Source organism: Gallus gallus, chromosome 17 (assembly GCF_016699485.2).
Source record: "Gallus gallus isolate bGalGal1 chromosome 17, bGalGal1.mat.broiler.GRCg7b, whole genome shotgun sequence".
In the NCBI taxonomy this organism is placed as follows: Eukaryota; Metazoa; Chordata; class Aves; order Galliformes; family Phasianidae; genus Gallus; species Gallus gallus.
The window spans coordinates 8,761,745-8,785,720 of record NC_052548.1 but is presented as its reverse complement, the minus strand read 5'-3'; the positions used below and the strand labels follow the sequence as shown (position 1 = coordinate 8,785,720).

The window sequence follows — 23,976 nt, the reverse complement described above, 5'->3', positions numbered from 1 at the left end:
GCAAGGAACCAACACCCCGAGGGCAGCAGTGAGCCCCTGCCCCAGTGCTGCTCGGGGGGCTCAGCCTGTCCCGCTGGCACCAACCCAGGGCAGGGAATAGGACACCACGAGGATATTTCCAGCACAGTGAGCTATAAATACATTGTGGGAGACCTCATGGGCTCGGGAAGTGATGGCACTGGGAATTCTACAGCCACGAGTGCTGCCTGTGCAGGGCAGGGACGCAGGAGGGTGGCACAGGGCATGGATCTCATGGAGCTTTGTGTTTTTTCCCCTCTCCTTAGTGCGTGTTCATGAGTGGGAGCATGGGAGGAAGGCGAGCGCTGCTGCGCACCAAGGTAAGTGCAGAAAGAAGGCCGTGATTCATCGCATGCAGCCTGGCAACAAGCTTGTCTAGAGGGGAAAACGCAGACGGAAGGGGCCTGCTGCAGTGGAGAGCCAGCTGCTCGGAAATAGTGCCTGCTGGCCTTGTAAGGAGAATTTAGAAGGGCCCAAATTGTTTTCCTTTAGCATGTTGCACAGAGGGGTGGCAGCCTGCATCTGCAGGTACTGCAAGGGAACAGAGCAGTAATCAAGTCCTCAGTGCCAAGAGGTGCAGGGAGATGTCCCAAACCCTCACAGCTTCATGCAAGGAGATGGAGCGCAGAGGCTGCACACGGGGGCATGCAGCTGGTAGCTGTGGCATGGCACCACGGGCTGTGCTATTCCCATGCACGCAGCAACAAGAAGCTGAGTAATCCAGCCAAATCCTGGGTGTGTGGGAGCTGTGAGACTGCCGGGCCCGGATTCCCTGCAGAGTGGCCCTTCCTCGGAGGGCACAGAAGCTCATCTGAACCTAAGTGTGGGTTATGCCCAAGCTACAGCTCACAAAAGCCAAGAAACCACATCATGCATAAGCACTACACCTCATCCATGAATATTTTCAGGAGGTACCTGCACAGCACACCCAGAACAACCCACACCTCCGAGCTGTGCTTGCAGAGCACGAGGCCGGCACGGCCGCAGGGCCCTCGCACCCAACCAGCCCAACCAGCACATTGTGCAATGCCTGATGGCATCACACTCGCTGGGTTCCACAAAACCCATCTGAGGATTACAACTTCCCTATGGCAGTCATAGGAAACCCAGCAGGGTGCCCAGGCTGCAGGACCCCAGGGCTGAGCCAAGCACTCAGAGCCATTGCAGCCAGCCCTGCCACCTGGGCACCGGCTGCCCAGCTGCACACTGAGCGCACAGCCCAGGTCTGAGTGCTGGTCACCTCTCCAGGGTTATTTTAGTGCAGCTGATGTGGTCCAGCACAGCTCAAGTTACTGGATGCTCCTCCCCCCGCAAGGGACAGGATTCCTAGTGACACCAGATAGGGCTACAGCCAGCTCTGCTCAGGTCACCCTCCCTGGCAGCCTACCACCACTGCTGTCCTGCTCACACACATGCCAGGGACCTGCCCTTTCCAAGCCACTTTCCAGGAGCAAATCCCAGAAGCTGCAGTTCAGCTCACAAGTGCATGTCTTGCATCCTCTGCAACTTCTGCTGCTTCTTTTGGCCAATTCCCCTCTTACAGAAAGATCACAAAACAGCAAGATCAGTGCAGAGCAAGTGACTGGGCTGCATCCTGTGCATCCCTCGTGTTGAGCTGCCAGGCCATCAGAGCTCACAGCGAAAGCATCTGCCGTTCCTTCTGCTCCTGCTGGAGCCCAGCACAAGAGATACGTTAGAGGAGGCAGTCATGTAGACCTATACTGCTCTGCTCTTTCTTAAGGATTAATGCTACTGTCGATCTTTAGGTCATGGGAGAAGAGAGAGTACATGGAAGGAAAAAGGCAGAACACAGGAGCAGCTCTACTGACCACTCACCGAGAAAACTGGAACACCTCTTACCACACCAACTGTTGGTGATGATAAGGCAAGATGTTACCAACAAAGATGAATTCCTACAGCTGAGCACAGCCTGTACTTACCCATCCCACCCCCTGCAGCACAGATTTTGTCTCTGATGGCAGCAGGAGGTGACATGGGGGGCAGGGCAGCGGTGAGCCCTTCCCTGCATCACTGCTGAAGAACGCCAGCAGCACCTCTGTGTGCTGAGCATGGCAGGTGTCCAGCACTGACAAACACCGTGCCATTACCAGCTGTCCTGTCGCTGACATGGCAGGCACTTCTTCATTTTTTAAGGCGTGGATTTCTGCCTAGACCTGCTGTACCTGTTCAGGTGCTGAAGTACCATTATCTAATGATATACCCTGGGCTGTTTGCAGTGTTTTATTTGTTTTTGTTTTAACTTGAAGTTATGGAGAGCTGCCCTTTGAGCTGTCCTCAGCCTCCTGCTGATTCGTGCAGTGAAGGGAATTTCAGCTCTGGGCCACGTGGCACCAAGAGAGCACCTGCAATTAATAACACTGCATTCAGAAACCTGCATGGAATAACGAGCACTCGGATGTCTTGTGCTCTAACCCCCCACCTTTCACAGGATGCAATGAAAATTACTCTGAATGCCTCACCAGCAGCTGCAACATGTGCTAAACCAACCAGCTGCTGGCTGGTCCCCTTCCTTGCTCTGAACGTTGTGTAAAAATGCTAATAACCCCACCTATTCTTCAGAGTAAAACCTCACGCATTTACACTCTTACTCAATTGCCTCCAAGGCAACTGCACACACGTGGGCACGGCTTGCAGGTGCTTCCCAGCATGGTGCCAGAGAGCCAGCAGCAGCACTGGCACAAGCTGGAGCATTTTGGTTTAGCCGTGTGCTGCATCCCACTGCACTGACAGCTGCTATTTGCTCAAGCTGTTTTCCTTAATGAGGGTTCCCCTGTTGAAGACTGATGAATTGGAAGCCTTTTCTTCAATGACATTCAAGGTAAATCCCTCTTAAGCAGCATCAGTCCATCACAGGGGAGCACCAAATCCTGTCTCACACAGCTCCTACAGTGAAACCTACCAATGCAACATTGTCCTGGGCAAAGGAGAAACGGTTTCTGGATGCAAAAACAGCAATTGTATCACCTTTTGCCAGTCAAGATTTATTATATTATCTATTGATAATATATTGATAATATATATCGATTATTATTGATATTATATATCAATAATTGATATTATATATCAAGCTATCAAAGGACCTTATTTCCTGAGAAACAGCTCCAGCAGTCTGCATGTACAAGGAAAACTGAATCCAAATAGTTCAGAAATCTTTGCTACTCCTACAAATCATGTTTCAGAACACCTTGTAATAAATCAAAAAACCTTTATTTTTAAGTTATAATATAAATTTACAGCACACATAACATCAGTGTCTTTAGTGTGTATGTGTGAGCAGGCTTAAAGACTCAGCATTCATTCTAGTCTTGCTCATGGGTATGACTTCTCCACATGCTAAAGGTACATAACTGTTCCAATCTGAACAGGTCTGGCTTAGCTAATGACCTCAATAACCTCTAGGAAAATATTTCAATAGACAACAGCAAATGTTTAGAAGAAAAACAAGTCAGTAGCACTTCTTACTTGCTGCCTGAAGGGCTCTGTATTGAAGCAAAGCCTGCTGCTGGGCTCCCCAGCCAGGGAGAAGTCAGTGACCCACATCAGCGTGTCCAGAATGAACCCTGAATTCCACAGGCTCAGTGATGTCCGCCCTAGTTAAGCTTCATAAAAGTAATGTTACATCTTAGAAACAGCTGTGCATGCCACACACCAGTGTCAGCTTCATATAAAAATTATCATATGCCATACCTCATGATTTCATACACAGGTGAAATGAAAAACGCTGAAGTCAGTACCTCGCAGTATAGTTTTACTGGTGCTACTCTGTGGTAAGTGCTGAATGGCAAATCACATTCTTGTACAGGTTGTTAAATTACAATAAAAATCTGCAAATTAAAGATCTCTACAGGCCTCTGTTACCCACTGCAAAGACACTTCGTTTTGTGGGGCTCCGTTTAAAACATGATTCAATTTCTTCCCTCTCCCCAGAACATGATATAAAACCATACCTAAATTCAGAAAGAATTCAATGCATCTATATTTATTGAAGTTCACATGCTGCAAACAGGATCTGCATTGAAGATCTTTAAATCTAGGGAAAGAGGCCCTTAAACCCCCTGTTGTTGTACCTGGATATCAGGATGCAAGTGAGAACAACCGCCATGAGGACACGTTCACATAGACACAATGTACACTGCTTGCTCTTTCCTCTGCAGGAGCACTGGGGCCGCCCTCCTGGCCAAGTTCACTGACTGTCCTAATTCTGACAGCAAAACAATTGTCCCAGAGGAGAGGGCACAGTCAGTGGTCTGCTTATGCCTTAAAGCATAATGACTTACAACTGGATGGAAAGACCCAGCTCCAAGTGCTGCTATTCTGCCAGTTAATAAAAATGCTACTTACTGAAAGTAGAAAAACGGGGGATAACTTTGGATGAAACACTCACTGTATTTCAAGAAAACTGCTGCTGAAGTCACTGGGAACCTCCATATCTCCGCTACAGGCAACATTTGCTGACAGTGTTACAGTACATTCGTTTGGTGCAATGCTTGCAGAACATATTCGAGGTCCTCAGCTGTGAATCGCAATGTCAAACAAACTAACAGTCTCAACTACAAAGGATTTCCATAAGCACCCAAGTATCTTGGATATGAACATCAATCTCTGAAAGACAAGTTGGTTCCAGGAGAGCGAGGAGAGCAATGGGGGTCAGGGTTCTGGGACACATCTGGGACAGCCCAAACCAAGCAATTAGCTGCAGCTTTCAGAGCTCTTGCAGGAGCGAACCTTGCACTTTCCCAGAAGAGCACGAGTGCAGTGATGACTGCTTTGGAAACAGTGCAAGATTATTTTCCAGCTGCATGGAGAACAGAGGTGTCCCTGAAATGGTGGTAAAGATCAAACTGTGAAAGGGATGGATAATCTGGTGTGGCCATTTCCATACAGTGACGCAGCAATCTGAAAGGAAGACTCATGCCACTGCTCACACGGAGAGAAAAGAATGGCATTTTCTTTGGATTGCACCTAGAGGTTTAACAGGAGCATTAAGCTATCTCAGTCTCATAGGTCACAACTAACCAAGGTCCAAGCTGCAAAGTGGCCACTGGAATTTCTTCCAAATACATCCCTTTAAGTGCACCCCCCGTTGAGTATAAACACAAAGCCCTGAGAACAAACTTCCATATAGTACATTTCTATTAAAAATATCAGTGTTTTGATGACAAAAATCATAAATTATATATATTTAAATAAATAGCTAGCTAGCTTTCAAAGTCACGTAATATCAAAAGACAGAAGATTGTCTTGATCAATGGATAGGGCAAAGAGCTAGAAGAGTTGTAAGGAATAGACACTGCATTGTAAGAACCACCTACTGTTTCATTTCCTTACTTCTTGATTTCACAGGCTTCCAACGCTCCTTTGGCCATGTTATGAGACACTTACACATGGCATATCTTTACTAGTTACAACGTGAACACCAGAGATGCAAGCATAGGACCTGAACTTGTAAACCCTTACTCCCAGGAGTAGTTCTTCACAAAATTAACTTATTTATTAAAAGAAAAACTTATATTCCAATATGCTTATGGACCTCTCACTTGCTTACAGAGCAGATCCATCAGCCTTTTAACCTTTAGCCATGGAACAGGAAGGTTTGTGCCCAGGAAGCACTCTTAACACAGACTCCTCTGGCCTGGAGACCTGCCTACACATGTTCTGACTAAAAGCAGTGATCATTCAAGATTTTTGCAGGTTTTGTAAAGATTGGGATAAATCAACGCTTCTGCAAGCATAACGAACTTAGCATCCATCCTCCCACTGGTAACTAATCAAGCAACAATACACCCAGGTGTCACAGGGACACACAGCTCCGTAAGTCTGCTGCTGATTCATACCCACAGAACAATACTGGTGTCTTGATCAGCTCCTCAAAGGGTTTGTTCAACCTTAAGGGCAGTTTTGGTTTCATTTAGTTCAACTCTTTAGCCTTGCTGCAAACATCACACCTCCTACGTTCTGGCCTCTTTCAGAGACTGGCCACTGGAACCTTAATCTCTCCGACACTTCAGCTACATAAGCTTTGAGCTCTGAAATAAGCAAAGCCAGAAACAACCACATATTCTCAAGCCTTCATGCGTTTTAAAGATGCAGTATTCCTTTATCTGTACAGTTTTTAATTGCTGCTACATCACTAGGTTATGTTGTTGAACCTCAGCATCCTTATCTTCATCTATTACACATGCATGCCTTGTTTTACTCATACTATTTTTCCTTATAAGCCAGCAGTGGCCCTGACTCTGTTCTGGCATTCCAAGGGAGGCAACTCTGATAACTTTTACCGCTCTTACCAATCCGACGCAGAGAGAACAAGTTCAGTAGCAGATCCTGCCAATACCACACTGCAGAAACACACAAGTAGCAGAATCTTCATGCTTAGGAGGAGCCACTCTGCTCCTGTGAAGGAGGTCAGACAGCATTCAGCTTCAACCACGTGAAAACTGGAGAGCCTGCTCAAATTCATCACCCACACTGCCTTGCCAGTGGCAGCAGGCAGTCCCAGGAGCAGCTGGGTGTTGGAACAACCAATCCGAACAAACACCTCTATAAACCCTGGAATTTCTAAACACAAAAGTAAATATTTCAGCAGCTGTGAACTGTAAAACTTAACATGAAACTACAGATAACAAATTAAAAAAAAATCCTGGGATAGTAAGTCAAGATAAAATCTCATGCTGTTTTGTTTCCCCACCCTTCGTATTAATTATGAGAAATTGGCAACTTCAGTGCCTCGACTGCACAATAGCACAGACGAGGTGCCAAGTTCAGGCTAAAACTTGTCATAGGGTTTCAGGTTGCATCTTGTAGCATTTTCCTTTTTGAAACAAAAACACAACTGTGTAAAACATACACTTAGAAAGGAACTTGGCAGAGCTATTTGGGATCTATCTGACAGACACCTTTCAAACAGAAAAAAGGCTACGAAACACAAGGTGCAGCAGGGATTGTGACAGATGTCAGCTGTGTTTCACTGCCTTGAAAACAAAAGCCTGCATGGCCCAATCACAAGAAAGAAGCTGAACATTCACCAGTTCTTTTCTTAAAAGCTCACGGCACCTGTCTGAAATCTCCAGTCAGTCTTCCAACAAAACTAGGAGTGACATAGCCTGACTTCCTTGGTATTTCCAAAGTAAAAGCTTCAAGGATAACCACTTCTATCCAAAGTAATTAATTCTGAGCGTGCTTTTGAATATGTTAAAAAAAATAAAAAACCCAAAGTGTTTCTGCTTCTTTGCAGGTCACCATTTGGGGAAAACCCATGCAAATGAATTGCTTTTTTGTAAACAGTTTGAAACAGTCAACAACACAAGTTCCCCTCTGCAAAACCGTGCACATAAATATGGAAAAACAAACACCATTTGAAGATATCCTCCTTGCACTAAGATATGGCATAGGATAAACTTAGGAACTGCAGCCTACTGGAGAATCCAAGTGTTGGTGTAACAAGTCCTGCCATGAAAGAGATACTGCATCTTTAACATAGCTGACAATCTCTGAGAAGTGTACCTACCATTGGACTGGAAGAACACTAACGCAGAAAATAAATAGGAAAAAGTAATGCTATTTATTAAATGAATTCCATCTACGAATTATTCTGTTTGAATCATAATGCAAGACGAACAAGTCTGGATAGAAATGTGCTTGCTCTCCCAATATTTGGACTTTTAAAAAATATTTCCTAAGAATCAATTTTTAAAAGCATTTTATAATTTGATATAGCCATAAATTAATACTGCATGGAGATGATTAATATCCTATGCTAGTGGTCAGTGACCTTTTGTAAACACTAGCCAGATGCTAGTAAAACTGGCTAGAAAACTACTGTCACAGGCCTTTTTTTTTTATCAAGCAATATCATATTTCTTTCTGACAAGCAGATTCTTAATTGTTTTCACAAAACCTTTTCCTATTTTTGATATACTTTATTTTTAACCTAACACCTGAAAACATATACAAGTCTTCAAACCTCTTCCACTAACACTAAATTCACAAGGCAATTAACTTCAGTTGGCCATAACTACATAAGCTCTCACATGAGACCCCTACTCAGACAGCATCCCTCCCCCCTCCCCAAACAATCCATGCACCCTCCCCATTGAGAAGGTGACACAAGGGACAGCAGGAAGTGGCACAGTGGTCTGGCATTCCCCTCTATGTGCGATTCAGTGTCTGGAAGATTCGAGAGATCTGTAGCATGACAGGCCCAGTTTCTGGATCATTCATCCACTGAGTGCTGTTCAAGGGGTTTTCAAGCATATCTTCGAAGGCTGCCAAGAGAAGGAAATCGTTGTACATTATTGGTCTTTTAGCAGCACATGCTTCAGTGTTTGGGATGCTTCAACAACAGGAAAGTTAGAAATACTTACAGTTTATCCAAGGCAGTGGGCAAGCAGCCCCTCAAAACGGTGAGAATCCATCACACGGTTACCATTTGTTCTCCTACATCTCCAGATTGGGATGCTACATGCTGTTATGCTTTCCTCACTGCTCAGCATTAAATTTATCACAGGCAGAGGCTGATTAAATACTCAGTCTGGATTACAGTCCATCTTACATAATCTCAGTGACATGGGTTTGAAGAGCTAAACACTCTGCAAAAGTCTACAGACAGAACTTTTCCATTACAGAGCAGTTTTGCACTCAGTGTAATAACGTTCTTCAGACTGACACAGCCCAGGAGAAATGGAGGTTGCTGCCTACATGTCAGAGACTGTGCCTCAGTCACTCCTTAGGCATAGGGCTCTTCCAAGTTTGCAGAGTGGCTTCTTCTGGCCACTGATACTGAGGAGACTGAGTAGCCTCCAGTACTATATTCACAGAGGGCTGGGAAGGTTTTCTCTGTTTACATCCACACGGGCTGCAGTAGCAGTTAACACACCAATCAATTGGGTTCTGAATATCCATCTTAGAATGGGGACATTTGGGCAGAAGAATTTTTTTTAATTTCTTTCTATGCACAGCTGTCTTTACACTAAGTTAGTTTGGCTTTGTTTTCTTTTTTACATGCTAGTTTCCCCTTTTCTCTTTATTTTGAAGGAACTAGACATTTACTGCAAGAGCTAAGTCACAAATTTGGCAAAAGAATGATCCAGGCAGTAATTCACAACCTCTATGACAGACACTGTGCCACACTAGTGGACATTTGGAGCGGTCATTACGGAACAGGACAGAAAAAAAGCAGTTGCATATCTGACCTATTCAGAAGTCACCAAAAGGTCAGTGTTAGAAGAGTCTGGCAGTCCAGCAACAGGGTGCCAGCCAGAACCTTTCCAGGAGTGTTAGTGTACAAAGCTCTAAGTGACCTTCGTGGGAGCCATAAGCACCCAGCACCTCTGAAAGGCTCATCATTAACACCTTGCACAAGGTCACGCTGCGTGCTTGCAGCAAAGCCCAGAATAACGTACAGATCTCACCTTCCACCACTTCAACTGTCTTCTTTTACACAGACTCAAGAGCTTAGAACTAAACATTTATCAACATTCCTTAGGTATCTAATTAAATACAAACATTTATTGTTAAAATCTATGACATAAGCAATTTGCTTATGTATCATTACGAATATATTCTCTGGTGTTCATCCAAGCTTTACAAGCACATATAATGACATTTCATTTTCTATTTATACTCTGAGCTGCAGTGTGAAACTGTCTTTGGAAATAAGGAGACCATTTGTTCAGAAATGAGAGTGGGAAGGTTCTGCTCTTGAATTATTTAAAGTCTTGCAAACACTCCTAATTACATTTAAAGTAGCATCTTAAAAAGCTCTTCTGAAAAAGCCATGTATACACCCTTCATGCCAAAGTATCTCAAAGTTTTGAATAAAGTCTGAAGCCAAACACTAAATGCAAAATTTTACATATACAACGCAGTTATTGTCATTCTTCCACATTGTCCTCCAGCACCAGAGGCCAATGCATAAGAGATCTGCATTTCACCATCGGTTTTATCAGTTGAGTGCTTGCTGTGGTCACAGCATTTTTGAACAAGAACACAGACTTTATCACATATACTCAAGAAGGGGAAAACATATTTTCACAAGCGCTATCTGAATTTTGATAGGCAAAGCCTTAGCTCTGACTTCTTGTTTGGTTACACCAATTATCTTCCATTCCAGTGATCTGAGCAAAACACACAGTAAGCTGTACAGCAGGAGACAGCCTTGATTTTTCTGTAAAGTCATCAGGGTTCTAAATAGACATTCCTTTTTTTTTTTGTTTTTCACGGCCAAAGGGAGCACACAAAAGGTCTCCTAAAACCACAAAAGCATTGCAGCCAGCAGCTATTAAAGTTCTGAGTTCAGCAAGTATGAATCAGTAGCCTAAGAAATTAGCATCATTTCTGGGACATCCCAAGCTCTGTTCAGGTTATAGCTGAGTTGCAAAATGAAATAAGCTGCTGATAGTCAGAAAAAAGGTACAGCGCTGCACTCACTTCATAGTATGTGTTGTTAACATCCTGTCTCTGTTCTTATTTGCTAGGAATGTCAGAGATGGAATATATTTAGCGGGAACCCAATCAGGACTTACCTAGTAGAGTTTTAGGGTTGGTTAACCCTAACTGTACTACTGGGTTTTCTAAGATGGCTTGGAAGAGAGGGCTGTTTGTGTCAATTCCCTTATCTAAGTCCTCTGGAGAAGGCTTTCTGTCTCCCAGCAGCCATTCACACTGAAAGAAATCATCAAGCACAACAGATTTCATGATTGGTCACTTCATCCCCAGTAGCAAGATCAACCAATTCTACAATGAAAATAACCAGCTGAACAGACTACTACAGCAAGAAGGAAAAGAAATGACACCGTACTCACAGCTGCATTTTGCTGGTTGTTGTTTACTCTGAGTGCATCTACCACTTCTTTTTCATCAAATCCCATCTCCATTAGGGCGATGACAGCCTATAAGATTTGCACAGATTAATAAGTGTTTAAAACAAATGAGAACAACCAAATGTTTCACCTTCTGCATGGGAGCTTTCTGTAGGGTAAAAGCTGAATTGTTTCCATTTGTAGACCACTAAGAAAACTTTGCTACAAGGTTTTCAAATACTGTACATTCAAAATGTCTTTGCCATGGGAAGTGAAATAAATAGTAAAAGCAAGACTGAAGGTAGTTCCTATCTTCAGTAATGAAAGATGAATATGAGACAAAGAACAAGCACCTGGCGTGGGAAAGAGCAAGACTGAAATATTTTTTAAACTTCTCTCACATCACAAAGCTTTTGTTGATGTCTCACTGACAGATCGAGCTCCAGAAGCTCCAAGACCTTGTCCATTTGTAGCTTTATTCACTAGATTTAATTTCACTTCCTGGCTTTATTATGTTGCTAGTATGCATTATATATTTCCACAAGTGTACCCGGATAATGCTATAAGAATGCTTCATCACTTAGAAATTGTGCCCAGGTCATTAGATACAATATTTGCAGCTTTTGACTTAAATCACAAAAAACACCTGTTTATAAAAGCCAAGTGGTGGATTCTAAAGAGCACTTCCTGGTGAGTTTACAGTGCAATAGCAGCACATCTTCTCATTTCAGCTAATATAATGGTATCAAAGAAGGATAGTTTCTGCAGTTGATGCAAGACTTATAGACTTATCTGCTGGTGATACTTTTCCTTGTCCCTGAAATACAATAATGCTTTTCTGTCCGTCTCTACAGCAGATGGACCTTCATCACAGTCATAAAAAGCAATGCCAGGAGTCTGGCAATTTATATCAAGCGTATCAGTTAATTTTCAGGTGCAAAGTAAGTGTCAGTAATTTAGATGCTGTTATCTGAGACAGCAGTGCATTAATTGGGGAATATCCCTTTCAGCAACCTGAATTTAAGCAGCCCTTAAAGACTTCCCCTAAAATACTGTCAAGTCAGCACAATATACATCCAAACATATGCTCCACTTCGTTATCAACTAAACATTTATTTGGATTCCATGGTGTCCACATGGTCCCTTTCAATGTTAAGGAACAGTGAGATAAGCAGTACACACCCGTGGGTCTGGGCGAAACTCTCTTTTCCTTCGTATCTTCTTAAATATTTCAGTCAGCTCATCTTTGGCTTCTTCCCCACCTGCTTCTGAACTTGGACCTGCAGTTGCTTCAGCAGAGGATGCACCAGCTTCAGCTGCAGCTTCGGATGGAGTCTGACCTGGCAGTGGAGCATCCACTGCAGGGTCATCTGCATGTTCTATCAACCACTCCATGGCCTGTGTCACTGACATACTGAAAAGAAAATCAAAACAAAGGGATGAGGAACACTCCAGATATACAGCAGCACTGCACACATTTTTGCTTTGTATTTATTCCTATGGTATCTTGACTAGCTGATTAATTACTATCTGAATAGTCACACAAAGTATTGGAACAAATGTTGAAGCACTTTAATTCTACACTCACTCAGGGCCACACAATAACCTCTGAAGTCAGGATGACAGAGGAGTGAAGTCCAACCTGGACAGTTGTAACTCAGGTTTTAAAGGCCACTTCACAGGGAGTCATCTTATTCTCCACATCATCAGCTCTATTTCACAACAAACATACAATGACTATTTGCAACTGCTGACAAAACTGCAAAGCACGTTCCAAATGGAATTACATCTCAGAGAGAAGCTATTCCTTTGCATCTTAGGGAGATCTATCTCAGACATCTAGTGATAAAGGAATGCCATTAACAGTGGAAGAAAGAGTGGGACAAACATTACACATGCACTATATGCCTTGAGCGAGAACAAAATTTAACACAGGCAACTGACTGCAAGTGCTCAAGCTAAGAGATCATGGGAGATCCAGCACATGCCTTCTCAATGAATTCATAGGAAGCAAAGATAACAGAGCAACTGAACGTGCAATTTCATTCGACCACAAAGTAATTAGATGTTCTAAAAAACGAAAGGGAAGCCCTTGCCTATTTGGCTTTTCAGTTACGACATGAAAGATGGAGGATATTGAGGGAGAAAGTCCTTCAAAGACCACAGGAAAGCTACTGGAAAAAGGACTATTATGTGGATTTGATATCATTAGACATTTTTGTGAATAACATAAGAAACCCATCTCAGAATTGAGGCAGCACAACTGTTTCTTTTTATGGCACAAGACGAACTATATTACCTCCTATTTCTCTACAGTTGCTATCTGGGCTTTGTAATATTTTTGGAATGCTTTATTTAAAAGATCAGCATAAAGTATTTTGCTACAGTTGACAAACCAGTCTGGATGGGCTTAGCTTGCTTTTTTTTCCACTGTAAAATTTTAGAGCAGAAGATGTGAGTTTAATACTTGAAAACAGTGAGAGCTTGACAGCCCTGGGAACTGCAGACTGACTTCTTTCCAGAGCAAGTACAACATAGCTTCCCCTTTCCTGCACCAGCTGCACCTGCAGGTTGCCTGAGGCAGCATTCTTCCTTGAGCCAATGCTTTTTGCTAGTTCTAGGTGACCCACATAAGGAGATTTCCCTCAAAAAAAAAAAAAAAAAAAAAAGAAGTTGCTTTTTTTAACCATACCAAGTAATTTACAGGCAGCATGCCAAGTACACTTACTGATTTAATCGAAGGGCTTTGACAGCTCTGCTCTCTGGAAACCCCATTTCTGTAAGTTGCCGCAGAGCTATCTCATCCACTCTGTCTTCCTCATCCTCATCCAGCATGGCTACACATACACAAACAAAACAATGTTGAGACTAACTTCAAGCTAAAATAAAATCCTTTCTCAATGGAATGGCATGTGTTAAGTTCAAACCCCATTCTTCTCTTCCATCCCTGCCTTTGTTTCCGGCCAGAATTTGCTACCTCATCGTTTAATTTGCTGTACTCAGCTTGATCAGGCTCAGACAGATTCTTCCAGGACAAAGACTTATTCCAGATGCATTCAAGATCTCAAACAACAGACAGCAAACTCTCATGACTATATGTCCACATAATTAAGTATATGGGAGATTCACTCAAGTTTATCAATAATCCAGAAAGTAATCTGGATCCAGTCCTAGCAGATCTCAAGGGTATCTCCCCACAGACGGAATCAACAGCTCCAATTTCTCCCCATTTTACTGTTTCCTCATACATTTCCAACTATTCTTTACCAACTCTTGCAAAGTTCTCTAGTTATTCCACTGCTGATGATTTTATTTTTAAAAGGAACATTTCATCTATCCCAAAGGGACCTTATGAATCCCCTAGTTTTATAAATCCTACACCACAAGTTGAAATCTTTGCCACAAAGTCATCAGTAGCTCTGCTACTACATTGAAGTTTGGACTTAATTCTGCAAGTCTACTCTTCTGCTGTGTAAGAAAATAAGTTACTGGGATTGAACTAGTAACTACAAACATATGTTCATACCGTTTGCCTTCTTAAATAGTTCAACTGCATCTGGGTTCAGTGCTAGCAATTTCTGTGCAACTTCAATGAGGGAAACTAAGATCTTCCGGAGCTCTGTCTGGAACTGCAAAAAAGGAAACTGTCAAAACATTTAGATAGGAGGTTACCAGATATCATTAAATATTAATAGAGAAGCTGTTAATATCAGAAGAGAAAAAGTAGCCCCCACACTGTTGAAGACACAGCTGGAAGTATCACAGACAGCAGTCGACTACTGAAGTCAAAATTTATGACTAATGTCTCTTCAAAGCCATGGCAGAGAAAACATTGTGAAAATGTGAACTATTCAAGATCGAAACTGAACTGCATGTTTGCCAGATCTTCAGAGAGTTTACTGAGGCTTTTCCAGGGAGAAATAAAACATTTTAAATCATAATTTAGTGCAGCATTTCATAATCACTAAATAACCTAGGGTTTACACACAGATTGTACTATCTACTTTTATATGCACTATACACACTTCAATTTCTCTCACAGAGAAAGCCTATCCGCATTCATATGGAAGAGAAAAGATTATATAAGATAAAAGTCTACTTGGATATTAGTGTGTGAGTTAAAGTCAAGTCGAATACTTACATCCCTCATGTTGTGCTGGGCCACAGTGCGATCTACGTTGCGAGAGGGCAGATTTGCAGTTGCTTTGAGAATAGCATCCTTATCAGGAGCTTTCTGCTCTTGTTTCCTCTGAAGGATGGGAAACATGGTCAGGTTTCATAACCCATTATCCACAGAACAAAGAACATAGCATTGCTGAGAGCAGTTTCATATTCTTTACCAAGGCATCAAGCAGTGCTCTGTCACTTGCAACTAAGAAACAGCAGCCTAGCAATACAATGGATTAATAGCACTAATGTCATTTTGCAATTATAGAGCAAAACAGGACCTGTTGGGTTGCCCCACTTTCAGTCCTTGTATCTATTTCTGTTATTTAAACGTGGGGAAATTCCAGCATAAGGAAGAAAAGTGATGTGCCAAACATGGAGAGAAGTTGAAGGGCCTCAATTCCCAGGACCATACTCTATACTGTCTGCTCAGAGCACACTCTCTTCAAATCCAGGGTTTGCCAAGAGATGTATCAATACTGTGAACAGACTAACACTTAAATGCTTCACACTGGAAGTGCTTTATTGCTTGCAAGTATCATGCAGAGATATACAGTGCCTCTGATATTTAGTACATGCTAATAGTCCGGGACAAAACATAGCAGGGGTACAAACAAATATTTCACAGTCTTATATCTTAGGCTCTTATGGTGACATTCTGCACAGCAAGACCATAATGGAGAGAGAGACATACACCAATACCTACAGGAAGGGATACAGAGACATACACCAATACCTACAGGAAGCAAGAAAAAACAAAGCTGTGCAAGGAGAAGGCAGACAGACCCAGGAATTCATAGTGTTAGGCACAAGCATTGCTCAAAGTGTTTACACAGTAACACCCACTGCAGTACCACTTGTGTCTGAGTGTCATCCTGCATATCATTGACCCTCAGTAACAATTACATTCTGAGAAAAAGAAAACAAACAAACAAGAATAGCATGGGGACAACGCTCCAGACCTCGTTAGGGGGTGATAAGCCAGACACTACTAAAGACAGAACACAGCCTCAAGCAGATTAACAGATTTCTATGAAGTTTTCAAAAGAGATGCAGCAAGGCACTTGCTATACAGTTACTAAATACTTTTTTCAAATATGAAATCTACACCACTTGCACAGAGTGTATCTGCATGTCTTACTCCACAGCACATGTTCTGACAATCCAAGTTAAGAAATGTAAAATAATTCTTCAAAGTTTGGAAGGATTAAGTAGTTACCTTACAGTTAAACTGGGTGTATTTGTCTCTACACAAAGAATACACCGCAACAATATTTCTGTAGCTCATTAATAAAGCAGTTAATCAAATTGGACAAGTTAAAGAAATCTTTTCAAACTCACTTTCTCCTCTGCGGACACATCTGCCATTTTGGGGAGTGGAGGTGGTGCACGCTTCTTTATTAAGAGCAAGACATCTAAAAAGAGAACGATACTGATGATGCAAAACCAGCTCCTGCGAGATACGTCATGAACTCAAGTTTTCCTAGAGATGAATTTTCTATTAATTCTAATTCTACTCTTGTAGCATCTCAGCTATTAACACATAGGTTCTCAGGGCGGACACAGACATACTGCTTAGAGCCCAGAACAGGCCGGTGCAGCATCTGCAGTCCTTCAGCCAGACAGAGCCTGACACGCAATTTTTAGTCTATCACATTAAGAGGGTAAAAACAAACAAATCATGCTTTGTGCAACAAGTTTTGTTGGCACAGAACAGCCAAGAACAGCAGCTGGTGAAGGCCGTTAACCCTCACTTATCCAGCTGACAAGAACATGAAAAGATCCACATGCTGACTTTTGGCTGCCCCGCACAGCAGCAAGTGGAGTCAGCCAGTGGCAGTCAGCTGTTGGCTGCCATCCTGCCTCCCTGACAGCAACCGGGCACTTAAAAAGGTAGAACACTTTACAGGGGAAGGAGGAGTAAAGAGGCATTTGTATGACAGCTTAATACTGCTTAGCGGCTACAAACTGCAATTCAAAGCTCTCTAGGAGCTGGTGCCTCGCCTAGAAATAATATATCGCCAATCAGCAAAAAAGCTGTCCCTTGCCTAAAGTGGCAGCTCTCAGCTCCTGCCCTGCTCTAAAGGTGACACTGCCTTTGAAGAGAAAGACAAAATTGCTTGGGATCACAGCAACAGCTTTCCAACCTGTATGAACTCCTGCAAAAGCACAGGAATACTACCCCTGCAGTTTCTGGTTCAAGCAATATCCCCTTCTACAGCAGCCCTGCTTCTCACACTTTCGGGACCACTGCCTTTTATCTCCAGAAGGGACCATTAGTTTAAGCTGTCCAGTAAAAAGTGACTCCAGCTATCCTGACTGCTCTCATCTTTAGGCCTTCTTTTGTTTCACATTAATCCCTGACATCTGTAAAGTTCACACGTGTCTCACATACTCTGTTGTAGTCAGTAATGCTACAGTGTGGGGAATTCTGACCTACACTTGGAAAGGACTGAATGGGATGTAAACTGTGACACTCAGATGTACCTCAGCAAGCAACATTCTGCTTGACCTGGAGACCTCAAGAAAGGCCCCAGACATTTTGGGCTGTCTTTCTTGAAATTCTCAAGCCATGATAATTATTTTTGGATCATTCTGAAGGATAACTGCTGCCTTGAGGGTTTAAACATTGCTTTAAAGGAGAGAAAAATAATTTAACATTTTGACTTAATGAACACTCTTTATATCCTGTGTGACTCTTAAAAGGAACAGTTAAGGAGAGAAAACCATTCACTGTACATTCTCATGAAGTGGAGTAAAAGTCTCTTCCCTTTTCGCCACCTTGTTGGTTTCCCACGTCAAAGCAGAGTGCTGCTAATAAAAAGTCACAAATTGGAACTCAGTTTCTCGTTTCCAGGCTGGTGGGATAAAAAGGACAATCTTACCTCTGTCTTGAATGTTTTCCTCCAACACTGTTTTTGAGTCTGTTAGCACCTTCTCAGAAGTAGCATGTATCAACTTATGATGTGTCACAGTCTTTGGATCCTCCAAGCTCCCAGGTACACACTGCAGAAGACAAATACTGAAGATCAGAAGACAGAAATAAACCTACTGCATGAATCACTGCACTTCACACTTAAGATTCTCCATCTGCAAACTGTGCCACCATTTACTACCTTCCCAATAGCTTCAGTAACAGCACAATACACCAGGGGTGTATAAGTGTACATAACGTGTATTATTAAAGAAACTGAGGGATGAATAGAGCTGTAATGGGATTGGTTTCTGCTTGCACATCCAAGCTCCTGGCTGGGAAGAATAACCAACTAAGGAAGGATTCTAGCTTTCCCTCCTCAGTGCTGTTAAATGTAGTTATTGATTTAAGTTTTAACTGATGATGATACTCTACAAAACTTACTTTAAAATGTCAGTTTCAAAGACCTAATGTTACATCCCACTCATTCCAAATGAGCCCTTCCAGGGCACACACAGCCCATCTATGTGAGCAGATCGATGCTGCTGCAGAACAGTACATCTCCATCACAATTCCAACCCCGAGTGCCTGGTCCTACACTCAGGCCCATGGAGACTCTGTGAGTACAGTGAGAATGGAGCTGTAGGCCCTGCAGTGTCAGCTCTGTAACAGATCACAAAGGTCACTCACTCTCAATGGGAAGCTGAGGAGTAACAACTAGCATCATGAAGCAGGAGTGGAAATCCACAGTGACTATCAGTGTTTTTGCAGAGAGGAGACTATAATAATGCAGCACTTCTCATTTGTAGCTAGTGTCAGAACAGAGAGACTCTGCTTCATCTAGTAATTATTATTTACACACGCTGTCAGACTAAACAAGCAACTGGCAGCAGAGAGTTTGGAGTACTTGACCTTAAATTGGGAAGGAGGCAGCAGTTTCTGCACCTCATTTTGAGTTGCAGATTGAAGGCAAAGCCTTGGTGCTGGAGCCCTATCCTGGCTTCTTGCTGAAAGCACTGAACAGAAGTAAGTTTCACAACTTTTCTTCCCAACTATAAATCAGCATATGCTAATCTTCTCCATATATTAATGCTGTGCTCTATTTTCTATTACATTTCTAAATCATATGGTACGTTTATTCACTAAAAATTCAAGTTTGAATCCCCAAAAGCTTACAATATGAGCATCATCAGAGATTTGTTTTATAACTACATTAAGCAGCATGAGATATATTCATGCATCGAGGCACAAAAAGTTCTCCTTTTTCTTGGCAGAAAAACTTGAATATAGAGAACTGTTCTCCAGTACCAAACACACATCTGCCTACAGCTCAGGAGTTTTGCTGGGACAAAGAGACTGATGGACCCACGTTATCCCACCAACAATGCATTCTGATCTCCTAAGAAAACTACAAGCTGAAATGCCATGCTGTTTATGTAATTAAGCACAAATCCCCCAGCGTTTGTGCCCCAGCTCGGCCTTACTGGAGGGTTTAAATCTCGTGGTATTTTAGTACTGCAACAGAAAATTAAGAAGAGCTCATGAAGACCTTGACCTGACTCATCTTCACACAAGAATGGCTGCAGATCCACTGCGATAGATTTCAAGAACATTACATCAGTGCATCTAGAGACTTCTAATTTGTTTGGGTGAAAAAAAAAAAAACAAAGCATAATGGATTGCAATTCCAGAAAGGCAGAATTAAAAATAACCACCTACTAAAACCATGAAATGGATGCTGCTGCTCTCACCACAAAATAGGACACTTAATACTGACCTCACCTCCTCTGCTCACAGAAAACAGCTCTCAATGACACCTCTTTCAGAGCACATTTCTATTGAGCCACTTCCACCACGTGTGTAACACCCCCGCCCTTCAGGTGAGGAAGTCATTTCCAGAAACCCCACTGACATCAATGCTTTGCTTCAAGTGTAGCATTTAGTCATAATACAGCCTCCTTCAAAGGAATCCCCTTGGAGTCCATCATCTCTTTTTCTGCTCTGACTGCAGCTGCTGGAGAACTTGGTAGTTCCTTCTTCTCTTTCCCCAAAGGTTACACTTGTTTTCAACACAGACCTTCAGTTCCTCACCTGAACTTCCATGCTGCTCTGATGCCTCAGCAGGATTAAGGTGAGAGCGTTTGAGTCCTGCTTTGCATAACAGTAGCTTCTTACTAATCCTTTAGCATATTAACTGCTGAACAAAAGCCAAACAATGCATTAAAGCTTAGAAGTAACTGTGAGTAACTCCTCTAATCGATCTGATAAATTATACCTAGGAGTACATCAGTTGGACGTCTCTCCAAACAAGCTCAAAATACTATTTTTACAGATCCTTGGAGTCGGAGCCCAAAAAGGAAGAACTGGGAGCTGGGAAGCACCCGCACGGGGGGAGCAAAGGACGCTGCATGTACCTAACAGCTACTTCCTCCCTGGCACACAAAGCTGTGCATACTGTGAGTATGCAATCATAATATTTACTAATGACATCAACGTGTAAGTGAAAGACTGGAGTCCCTACAACTCCATGAATTCATAATAAAGCTCTTCTAAAAGAGAAGTCCTGCAATCACCTGTTCTTATTTCCCATTCCTCTCACCACTGCGTGACAGCTGCATGAAACATTAAGGCAAATGTAAACAGCACCTCTATCACAGGGAATGCTCCGTGAAATACTCAGCATATCTTTGCCTACTTTAACATGCCCTGGAAACAGGAAGGCCGTCTTCACAGCAGTGCCTCTGCGAGCTTTCAGCAAACCACCTGGAATGGGCACCTGGAGCGATCAGACCTCGCTGCACAGTCCTGCTTCCTGAGAACACCTGACAACAAACAGCATTCCTGTATCACATGCAAAGCTTTGAAGTCTAGCTGAAAAAAAAAAACGCCCTTCCCAGAGAGCAGAGTGCTGCTAACCCACAGGAAGAGAACTCCCTGCTCAGAGGGAGGTGGCTGTGGCACCAGGGCTCACCTGCGGGCACCACGCAGAGGTGCAGCGTGCTGGAAGGTGAGCTCTCCTGCATCTTTTCCTACAGAAGGATCACAAAGAGAGGATCTGTTGTCTTATGGTTTTGCTTCCAGCATAAATATTTGCATTTCCTTTTAACACAGGAATTCACAGCAGGCTGCTCTACCACACAGGTGAGAAACCTATTTTTGCAGATGCTTGAGCAACTGATGAACTTGCAAGCCCTGGTGATGCTAAATGCTATTTGCAGAGCTTGGAATCCTGACAGACCACAAAGCTTGTTGTTTATTTTTAGATTTTCATTTATTTATGATGCTTTAAAACAAAACAAAAAAACAGAGCACAGTACTGCCACTCCTTATTGCTAAGCTTGGGTGGCTTAAACAAACTGCATCCCTCAAGGATGCAAACCTTACAGAGGGGCAGGAACATCCCACATCCTTGTGCTCTGACAGTTAGCACCTCACGCCTCTGTTCCTAGGACAATCTTTAACACACCTTAAAACCCACATGGAAGCCACTGAGGCAGCTTAAGAGAACAGAGAACACAGGAGCATTAAAAGCTCACACAGATCACATTTGTGCATCTCAAGTGCACGGCTGCAATTTCTACCAGAAATACAAGCAAGCCTCAGCAAGGAGCAGTTCTTACAGCTCTCCTCCAACTGAAGTGTCAGAACCAGGACTTCCCATGGAGCCTTCAGCCAAAGCAGTGCTTGAAGTGTCAGCTTTGGGCACAAAAATTACAGATCATGAAAACACATAAGTTATGCTTGGGCTGCCACAGTTAAACTGAGCTTTCTCAATTCTGGCTCTGAAATGAACAGTGGATTTAAGGAAGCTGCAGGGGAGGCGTGGGGCTCGATCCTGCCAGCTGCACTGCACACTGACCTCAGCCTGGCACAGAGGGAAGGCACTGCTCCATGAGAACGCTTTGGTCGTGAAACTTGCATACAGAAATAACTAGGAAAGAAAACAACACTGTCAGGTGTTTACTCACAGACTAGACAGTATTACTGAAGGCAGCGGTTTCCTGGCATACAACCACCACTACATTGTTACAGGTCAACAGATAAAGCAAAAACCCAGCCTAAGCCTCTCATTAGTTGTGAGAGAAAAAAATGCATCAAAAGTGACACTACAGAGATCAGTCAGCACTCAAATGCTAGAGGGACAGCGCCCACCTTCCTAATCCAAAAGTAGGCATTCTAATGGATATTACCTCCCTTCACCTCCTGAAAGAGTGGTTTCAAGGACTTCAGAGAATACACTAATCAGCATCTGAGGAGAGATGGCGGCATAAATTATCTCAAGGTGCTATCAAGATTCATCCCAACGCACCCGTGATCAGGAGTCATGATTTTTCCATTTCTATTTATCCCCTCCATAAAACTATATATTATCCATAATGGTTATGCAAATCCATACCATTAGCACAAAGCAGCCGGGAGAATGAAATCAAATGTCTTGCCAAGTTATCAATTGTCTTCCACTCTGACTTGCGCTGCAATGCAAGCATCTATTCAATTATGTTTCCTGATAATTAAAGGCTTTTCAGCTCTGCACATATGCATGTAATCATTACCCCGCCCTACGCCTTTGTCTAATCCTTCAGCTGCACTGAACAGGGACAATACAGGAGCACTGCCTTCAGGAATGTCACAGCGCGGGGGGCATTGCATCCTCATCTTCATTTTGCCTCAGAAAGGATCACACCTACCCCAAATAAAGCAAACCCATTTGCAACCGTTCTCATCCCCAAATCAAGAAGCACTTACAGAGACCAAGGCTCTAGAAGAACAGTGAGCACTATGAGCTGTAGTTTCCAGGGCTTCCAGCTGGAAGCAAACAACCAGAAGGCACAAAGCAGAGGGCAACAGGGCTGCGGGCCATCCTGACACCCAACTCTCTCTCTTCACGCACTGCTCAGGTTGTTGCATATCACAGCTTCCCACACTGTTACTTTGTTTTACTCAGAACATTTCTTAACGTTTTTGTAGCCCTTCAACGGCAAAAGCCACCAAAAGCAATTGATACAAATTGCACACCCGGCTGGGAGCAGAGGCTCTTCCCTTTCCCAGGCGGAAAGCTGCCCGAATCCCAGCAGCACGCCCAGCAGTTTGCGACCCAAACTGCCAGACGCCTTGTGCTGACTCCAGGAAGGCAGAGCCAAGGTTGGCATCAGCAACAGCTTTACACAGCGCTCGAAATTCAGCCCAGTAGTTCTGTAACCATTTGTTTTCACCTTTCATCCCCACAGACAGAAGTGGTAATGGAGTCCCCGTGCATTTTCCGGCTCAACTTTTACAGGCTGTCTGTGCGTTTCAAGCATTTTCCCTCGCAGACAGTCGTTAAGACCGCACCGCTCTGAGCACAGGAGGCCATCAGACCCACGGTGTCCCTACCCAAACCCGCTGTTCCAACACAGGGCCGGCCGCTGCGGGCGCTTCTTCCAAAAGGGGAAATTCCCCCCACCGGCACTGCGCTCCCTGGTCGTTCTCCAACGCAAGGAGACAAAGCAGGCTGCGGTTCCGGACGGAACGCCACCAGAAGCCGCTTTTCTCTGTCTTCTGCGCTGTCCCTCTGCCGCCTCCAGGCCGCTCCCGCAGCCCCGCACAGCGCTGCCCGACGCCGCTCCCCGCGCAGGCCCCGCCCGCCCCTCCCAGGCCGTGATTTTTGCTCCGATTTCGGCCCGATCGGCGCTCCTTACGTGCTTCAGGCAGCGCTCCTTCAGCTTCTCCACCGTGGTGTCCTCGGGGACCTCCTCCAGCCACTCGGCGCCCTCCATGGTGCACACCTGCAGCCGCAGCACCTTCCCCGCGAAGATCTTCTCCTCCTGCACGAACATCGCCGCCGGCCCCGCTCCTCCCCGCCCCGCCGACGCCTCAGCACGGCCCCGGGCCCCGCCGCGCTACCGCCGGCCCATGAAGGTGACCCCGGGAGGCCGAGAGCCCGGGGGAGCTGCGAGGACCCCGCGTCGCCGGCACGGCTGGGCCCGGCGCTGCGCTGAGGGGACGGGGGCGCACCAGGGCGGCCGGAAGCGGAAGGGCGCGGCGGCGCGGTGCCTGCTGGGAGTTGGAGTTTTCGGC

The 23,976-nt window shown here is 44.0% G+C and overlaps 1 protein-coding gene, 1 long non-coding RNA gene and 1 other non-coding gene across 4 annotated transcripts; 1 reads left to right on the top strand and 2 right to left on the bottom strand.

Moving 5' to 3' along the window:
- The first annotated feature begins 164 nt into the window (after nt 1-164).
- Nucleotides 165-3,611, top strand: LOC101748045. Its single transcript, XR_001464557.4, has 2 exons — nt 165-338; nt 1,785-3,611. It is a non-coding gene; the product is annotated as an uncharacterized LOC101748045 (long non-coding RNA).
- On the bottom strand, nt 3,228-23,903 carry UBAC1 (UBA domain containing 1). 2 transcript variants are annotated; one of them, XM_015279524.4, is made up of 10 exons: nt 23,598-23,903; nt 17,891-18,011; nt 16,347-16,420; nt 14,980-15,087; nt 14,365-14,482; nt 13,567-13,675; nt 12,021-12,252; nt 10,842-10,928; nt 10,563-10,701; nt 3,228-8,303 (listed from the first exon to the last, which is right to left on the bottom strand). In XM_015279524.4, the coding sequence occupies exons 1-10, from the start codon at nt 23,733-23,735 to the stop codon at nt 8,188-8,190; spliced, it is 1,242 nt and encodes a 413-aa protein (XP_015135010.2). In that variant the 5' UTR covers nt 23,736-23,903; the 3' UTR covers nt 3,228-8,187. The 2 variants fall into 2 exon arrangements, with proteins under 2 accessions (XP_015135010.2, NP_001026645.1); NM_001031474.2 differs by having other exon boundaries at nt 14,365-14,467.
- On the bottom strand, nt 9,286-9,395 carry MIR1465 (microRNA 1465). The gene has a single exon (NR_035031.1). It is a non-coding gene; the product is annotated as a microRNA 1465 (primary transcript).
- Nucleotides 23,904-23,976: the final 73 nt, after the last annotated feature.

Coding starts and splice junctions, on each gene's coding strand:
- UBAC1 (XM_015279524.4), bottom strand. CDS start 23,735: ATGTTCGTGCAGGAGGAGAAGATCTTCGCGGGGAAGGTGCTGCGGCTG. Junction 16,421..17,890: donor GGAAAACATTCAAGACAGAG/GTAAGATTGTCC, acceptor TTCTCTTTTTAG/ATGTCTTGCTCTTAATAAAG. Junction 15,088..16,346: donor ATGTGTCCGCAGAGGAGAAA/GTGAGTTTGAAA, acceptor CCCATCCTTCAG/AGGAAACAAGAGCAGAAAGC.